The 8,083-nt window shown below is 32.2% G+C and overlaps 1 protein-coding gene across 1 annotated transcript in view; it reads left to right on the top strand.

Moving 5' to 3' along the window:
• Positions 1-8,083, top strand: part of LOC119676604 (dedicator of cytokinesis protein 3-like) — a 42,099-nt gene that overhangs the window by 33,048 nt on the left and 968 nt on the right. Inside the window, exons 2-11 of the mRNA XM_038087849.1 lie at positions 1,925-2,045; positions 2,117-2,360; positions 2,430-2,647; positions 2,710-4,222; positions 4,290-5,110; positions 5,193-5,302; positions 6,985-7,191; positions 7,250-7,424; positions 7,574-7,795; positions 7,858-8,079. Of these exons, the coding sequence (XP_037943777.1) occupies positions 1,925-2,045; positions 2,117-2,360; positions 2,430-2,647; positions 2,710-4,222; positions 4,290-5,110; positions 5,193-5,302; positions 6,985-7,191; positions 7,250-7,424; positions 7,574-7,795; positions 7,858-8,079 (3,853 nt within the window). The remainder of the gene's footprint in view (positions 1-1,924; positions 2,046-2,116; positions 2,361-2,429; positions 2,648-2,709; positions 4,223-4,289; positions 5,111-5,192; positions 5,303-6,984; positions 7,192-7,249; positions 7,425-7,573; positions 7,796-7,857; positions 8,080-8,083) is intronic.

Here is an 8,083-nt window from a genome sequence, read left to right as displayed (position 1 = left end):
TATCTGCTAACTCGGAATGCAGATTATGCCTCGAAGATGAGGAAACGACCATGCACATTCTTTGTGACTATCCAGCTTTAATAACGCACAGAAGAAACCTGTTTCATGAAGAATTTTTGTCACCAGAGCAGTTTAAGAACTCTTCTCTAGATTTAGTTCTAGACTTTATTCACAAAGCTTTAAGGGGCTTTGTTTAATCAATAGTGAAACTGGTACAATAGGACTCTTCTGGCCGCAGTACCGGCTGTTGAGCAATTTTCACGTCTACTTTTTAAAAAAAAGAAAAAAGAAACATTACTTATTTGTTTAAAGGACATTAAATTGAAAATGCGCCGAGAACGTATATTACCAACTATTTTATTACTTGTTAAAAATTTATCCAGATTAACTCAATGTATATAGTATGTATACTATATAAATTTCTTTAGTTTTGTGCAGTTCATGTCAATAATTGCTACCATAAATGTGACCTCATTTGAGATTTCAATGAAGCTCCCATAAGTAGTTTTAAAAATTACATTAAAAGGTAAAGTAGTTTTCATGATAACATGTTAGTTGTACATGTAACCTATAGGGGATATTAACGTAATAAATATGAAAGTTTTACAATTACTTTAATTTATAAAAACTTCTCCCATCAACAATTTCATAGCTCAATATGATTTTTTATTATGTGGCCTTTAACATAAATGAAACTGTAAGGAAATAAATAAAGCCTTTCTGATACAAATTAACAATAGATACCATAAGGTACTGTCCTATTTCAGACATATAACTTTTTGGATAATGATAAAGTAGTTTTCTTTAAGAGGCTTTCTTTTTTTTTTTTTAGATAAGTCTACCAAAGCTTATATTCACTGATAACGACCTCAGAATTTTAAAAAAAAGTAAAACTCATCGGTAACCACTATTAGAAAAGAATACAGACTTCTTTCGATATCTTTAAAGTTTTAATAAGTTTTTAAAAGGTAATTTGTTTTTTACAATAATTGTAGCACTTTCATTTGGTTTCATTTAAAAAGAACTGCGACCAGTCTTTATGTTATAAGGGTTGCTTTCGTCTTGGCTCGATTAAAATACCTTAATCGTCTTTTCTTATATTATATATTATTGATATTTGTTTATCTACGTTGTCATAACAACTCGTTTACCTGTTTTCGGCCTGACAAATCTGTACTTTATTCTTCTCTGCTTTATACACTGCTTCTACAGACGCGTACATCAAGTACGATTACTGGTTCATTAAATTGATCAGACTCGAGCTTTGTATGCCTCTTTTATGTCACACTATATATACACTTTTTTGTTACAACCTTATGATATGACTAAGAGTAAAGCCGTTGGATCGTAATGCATAGAATAGTAAAAATGTCATATAGCTCTTGATTGATTTGAATGCAATACTCATCGTTTATGCATAGAAGACCAGGTGTCATATGAACAAAATTTTCTCTCAAATCCTCCTAGTACTACTACATAATTCTATTTTAAAATGCATACTTAGTGCTATATACCATAGATTATGAGTGCGTTTTGGGGTTGTAGGTATTGTCAGTCAAGAAAGAGACTTCTATGCCTTTACAGAAATAATATCAACGCTTATTGACAGCTGCAATCGATTGTCTGATCTCTAGGCTGAATGATTACTGTAGTATATGCTGATACCAAGAGAAATGAATTTCTGGAGAATTTCGATGGATCTTTTACGTCAATCCAATAGAATTCCGCAATACTGTAACAAACAAATATTCTGCTGTTATTGCTATGAACAAGTGAAATTGTCTGTTTGTCTTGATATATATTTAGATATTTAAGAACATATTGTTATTATATAATATATAGAAAATATTATGTATAATACATAAGAAAAACCAATCAGATAAATATATAATTTATAAATACATAAACTTTTGTTATTTTTTAGCAAACTTGGACTTGATCTTGTACCTCGTATTGGGCCACTTGCGGTGGATCCACACAATATTGGAATTGTAGGACTATATAATGTGCATGTAACAAGTGCAGATAACGCAAAAGCTTCTTCAGTGAGTATTCATATTCACTATTTACAGTAAAATAACATTGAATCTAAATTATTTACTCTATTCCAAAACAGAGTCGTGGTACCTTACGTCGAAAAACACAACGAAAAATTTTGACACATCATTTATACTTTTGTATGCGAGATTTTGGCTATCGAATCGGAATCGATGATGCAGAAGTTTACTTTTTTCTTTACGATGGTAATCCAGCGCATATGAGAGCAGTCTCAGAACGATTTTTAGTTAAAATAAATAGAGATGGCTTTTCGAATTATATAGAAAAATTTCATAGCAATTGCACAGTGTTCACAGACCTAGGTGCGTAAATATCTACCTATTTCAATCCGTTTCATTATTTTTTATTATTTTACCTAACTATGCCTATAGGTGCAGCGGATTTAAGTGAAGATCTATTTCTCGTCGCTGTTATCATGCGAGTGGGTAAAATCATACATTCTGAATCAGTTAAAAAAGTAGAAAAAGGTACTGGCTGTTGTACTGGTTCAGTATATCGGCGTCCCTTTGGTGTTGGTGTACTTCCACTCAATGACTTGTGTCAATTTGACAGTAGCATAGAATCAGAAGAACGGGAAAAGAGTTTTAAGGTAAACTTGAACCGATTAGCATTCTAATTATTACAGTACATTTACACACCTTATATTTACAGATTTTTCAATGTGAAGAAAAAGACTTCAATCAACTACATGAACTGATAATAAAAAAGTCAAATAGTAAATTTTCACCAATCACTACAGGTAACCAAACAACGCAGGGCATTATAGTTTCACTAAAGCTGCTGCATGGCGGTTTGGGGCAGGCACGACAGGAACAGCCATTACTATTTCAAGGTACTACTATAACTCGCAAAATGGGCTTCCCGGATGTTATAATGCCCGGCGATGTACGTAATGATATGTTCATCACATTGGAAAGGGGCGAATTCGAACGTGGAGGAAAAAATACTGCAAAAAATATTTTGGTCACTGTGGTTGTTTTGGATGTTGCTGGCAATATCCTGACTGAATGCTTATGGGGTGCTTCTGGTATGGACTCACAGAATTGTTATAAATCCATGATATTATATCATCAAAACTCACCATGTTGGAATGAGATGTTACGACTTACTGTACCTATTGATAAATTTTCAACAGCACATGTCCGCTTCGAATTTCGTCATTGTTCGACACGTGAAAAATCTGAGCCCAAGCTATTTGCTTTTAGTTTCGCGCGTTTAATGGATCCTAGTGGTGCCACCTTAACGGATGGTCAGCACGAATTGTTTGTGTACAAATGTGAGGATGCTACAAAACTGTTGGCTGCTAATTATTTAAAGTTACCTTGTAGACCAAAAGATGCACAAGCTAAAGTAGATTGTAGTTCAATTTTTCATCGCAGCTCCAAGGAAGTTTTCGTCATTAAATCTCTATTGTGCTCAACAAAATTAACTCAGAATGCGGACTTACTATCTTTGTTGCAATGGCGTGCACATCCAGAAACAATTCAAGACTCCCTCACTGGTGTCTTGCGTCTTAATGATGAAGAGTTGGTTAAATTTTTACAAGATGTCTTAGATGCTTTATTCGCAATGTTTTCAAATGAAGAAGGAAATAGCACACAGCATTCAGGATTGGTATTTCATGTGTTGGTCAGCATATTCAGTTTACTACAAAGTAACAAATTCCAACATTTTCGTCCAGTTATGAATGCTTATATTGAAAATCATTTTGCTGCTGCATTGGTCTACAAAGGCCTGATAACTTCAGTTGAACACATGGCTGTATTTATGACAAAAGCTGAACATCCCGATCCATTTCAAAAGTGTTTTGGTTCTTTAGAATATATTTTCAAATTATTAATACAATCACGCAAGCTATTTGCGCGTGCTACCGGTGGACAATATGAAGATTCATTTCGCCGTGATCTGCATTCACTATTTACAGCTCTAAATGGTATGTTAGCAGTGCCTTCATACGATGTTATAATACCAACGCAGGAAGCTTTATTGAACTCAACCGGTGTGGTATTGGAGCAATTGAAAGACACTCTACCAGCGCCAGAATTGGGTATGCTAGCACGCAATATGTTAGATGCCATACCAAGAGATGCACCCATACGTTTAATACAAGCCAAACTAAATGCAGTAAAGGATTTAGTATCAGGAGAACTATTTCATGAAGATGGTAAGCTTTCACTGTTATACCAAACCGTATCCTCATATCATAACATTTTTATATTTCATATTTAAAGACTCTCGCACTGTAATACTGTCTGTGGCCTGTAAACACTTACGTATGCATCTCAGTAGACGTGATGAACTACGTTTATGTGCTGAAATTTTATCAGAAATATTAACACATTTTTATGACCTGCAGAAGGAGCAGAAAGAAAAAGTCACGAATACACTACAGCACGATTTGGATTCGCTTTGCAAAAATATACTTGGCATCCTCATTAAAACAATTATCATCATGATGGAAGGCGCAAATACTGTTTTACCACAACTAGTGGCTTGTTTACTTGGGTTATTGCAACTGCTTGATGAAACTCATTATAAGCGCTTTTGGGATGAACTAAGTCCAAACAAAGATCCACGTGATTTAAAAGAGTTTCTAAGTAAATCATTGCTTGTGTTCGAAGAATTACTTTCACAGGATTGGGTTGTCTTCCCTACTGATTGGCTTATAATGAAATTGGCTAGTAACGATGTGCTACGTAAAGCGCTTGAAGAATTTGCTAAACCCTTAGTATATCGATTTTTGGGTTTACAATCTTTTGACTCACAGCTTTGGTGGTCTTACTTTAGTTTAGCTGTAGCTTTTCTAACTCAACCTTCTCTGCAATTGGAGCAATACCGTGAACCAAAGCGACGTAAAATATTACATTCACATGGCGATATGCGTGTTCTTATGGGCTTCCAAATATTAAGCATGTGGTCGCAATTAGGAGAGCAAAAATTACATTTTATTCCCTCAATGGTAGGACCGTTCCTTGAAGTAACACTTGTACCGGAACCGGCGTTACGAAAAGCAACTTTGACAGTCTTTTATGATATGATGCAGTGCGAACAGGTTTGTTAAAATTAAATTTATGTATCATTTTGTTTACATATATATAATTATAAAATATGTAATATGTAATATTTTATAACAGAGTGCGCGGGGATCTTTTCGTTTAGTGGAAAGTGAACTAATTGATAAATTAGATTTATTGATTAGTGAAAATAAAGGCGATGATGAATATCGTGAACTCTTTAGCACTATGTAAGTTTATATATATCGTATAAATATTAATATTTATATATCCTTTTGCTTTTGTTATAATAATTATAATATATATGTAAAGAATTTATTTTGAACTTTGTGTATAATATATAAATGTAAAAATATTTTTTAAATACTATGTAATATATATAATCACTGCTTATCAATACTTCAAATTATGAAACATGTTTATATAATTTTTTTATAATAATGCAAACACATCAAAGGGAACATCTAAGCTTGGTGTAAGTCCATATTAACTCATTTTAGCCTTTTACGCATTAGAGATATATACTCGTATGTAGTTGTTCCGACTAATCCTTAAGTGTGTTTTTATAATTTTAAAAGTAATATAATTAGTTTTATATATTTATGTATTATATTTTTTATATTTATTTATTTTCATAATTTGCGTTCATCGCTTGCATGTATAAATCTATTTAAGTAATGCTAAGAACTATTACGTGCTCTTTATGTATTATAAATAATACTTATTGTATTAATATTAATAAAATGAATAGACTTGCGTGGGTGTTGTTATCTAGACTAATTTTGGATTTCTAATAGAAGGATTAAGCGGCACTTAGTTACTTGTACTCACGAGCGTACAAGCAACTACTCACGGAAAGTAACCAGGCTGCCCCTAAAATCAGATTTACATTATAAACTAATCTGGTATTGTGTATTCTTAGAAAAATACTTTAAATAGATTTAGGTTGTTGCTGCTGGTATTATAGTCAAGATTAGCGACCTTAATTTGGAGTAGGGTTAAGCAACGTAGTTTAGACCCGGCTGCTCCTAAAATCAGACTCATATAATAAACTACTTTGATGTTGTCTATTGCTAATATATTGTCTTAACTATCATATACATCTTTCTTGCTATGTGTCGAACAATCGAGTAAATAGTCAATAATATTAACTAATGCATAAATTACTTATATTCTTCAGGTAATAACAAGATATGTTATAGATTCCTAAAATATCAGTAAAAAAACATTTTTATTTGAATTGTAACTATGAAAAAACTAATGTACAAAATACAAAATATGGACTATGCTTGTTTAATTTAAATTTATTATTATTTCCCTGGAAAAATTATTATTTCTCTAAAAATTCAAATGGCCCGTACCATTTGCATACCCGATTAATGTACAACTCATTGAATCATACATGCCTACGGACTAATAAGTCCCCAGGTGAAAATCCTAAAAATCCCTCTAGTACGACTAGTTAAGGTATTCCTTAACAGAGATCTCTGGTTAGTATTACCAATAACTTTTTATCATTTAGTCCATTCTATTGTCTTTAGACCTATTCTTAAATTAAAAGTTATTAATTAAGTTCTTCTTGACTACGAAGAGCAATTTAATCCTAAAAAAATACAGACCATATGAAGAGGCTTTTACCCTTAATGCAAAGCGTCGCCAACAGTCACAATAAAAGCTAATATATTAAATCTCTATAGATCTTTGCAATTTTGTCGCCATTAAATTTTAACTAATAGTACATATTATAATGCTTTTTAAGTTATTACTAACATCAAAAATTGTTCTTATTAGACTATATTATTTAAGAATATTTAAAAATAGTTTTTGTTTTCTCATATTATAATTGCACTTAATTTAATAATAAATTATAAACAAATCATTTATTATGTTTTAATTATTACGCATGAAATAGCCTCTTGGAGAAAGTACAAACTGAGAACCCTGGTTGGAAAGATGCTGGCACAGCATTTATAGCATCTGTTACAAGATTATTAGAACGATTATTAGATTATCGCAGCGTTATGCAAGGTGAAGAAAATCGTGATAAGCGCATGTCATGTACAGTAAATCTTTTAAATTTTTATAAAAATGAAATAAATCGCAAGGAGATGTATCTAAGGTAATTCAAACTAACATAAACAATAATAAAAATACTATATTTATCTCTTATATGTTAGATATATATACAAACTACATGATTTGCATTTGCAAGCTGACAACTTCACAGAAGCTGGTTTCACCTTAAAATTGTACGCAAGCATGTTAAGTTGGGATCGTGAGTCTCTAAGTTTTGCACCAAGTGATACCATAGGCCAACCAGAATGGCAACGTAAAGAGCGTTTGTACCATGAGGTGAACTAAAAAATATATCTATTCTATTATTTCTTGTCATAAGTTACAACAAGTGTAATGAAACTGTGTTTAAATATCTAAATTTCTTTAAAAAACAGATCCTTATTCTTTATCTTATCTTTATCTTTATTCTTTTTTAATCCTATCAGATATTGAAATACTTTGACAAAGGAAAATGTTGGGAGAAGGGCATTCCCCTTTGCAAGGAACTAGCTGTTCTTTACGAAACACGCCGTTTCGATTATAATAAATTGAGTGAAATTTTAATTTTAGAGGCCAAATTTTTCCAAAATATATTAACACAATTACGTCCTGAACCAGAATATTTTCGCGTGGGCTTTTATGGTTTAGGATTCCCACTTTTTGTGCGGGTAAATAAAGGTTATAATAACAATTTTATCGCTTTATACTAAAAGCAACATTATTTCTATAGAACAAACAGTTCGTTTATCGTGGACTTGAATATGAACGCATCGGTGCATTTACACAACGTCTACAAACTGAGTTTCCTACCGCACAAATTCTTAGTAATAATAATCCACCTGATAATAGCATTCTTACGGCATCGGAGCAATATATACAAATTAGTAATGTTCGTCCTCTAGGTGATGCTCAAGCTTTGAAAACAGCTATGGTACCAGTGCCTGAAAAAATTGCTA

The sequence above is a fragment of the Teleopsis dalmanni genome, chromosome 2 (assembly GCF_002237135.1).
Source record: "Teleopsis dalmanni isolate 2A chromosome 2, ASM223713v2, whole genome shotgun sequence".
Taxonomy (NCBI): domain Eukaryota; kingdom Metazoa; phylum Arthropoda; class Insecta; order Diptera; family Diopsidae; genus Teleopsis; species Teleopsis dalmanni.
This window is presented reverse-complemented; position numbering and strand designations above follow the sequence as displayed.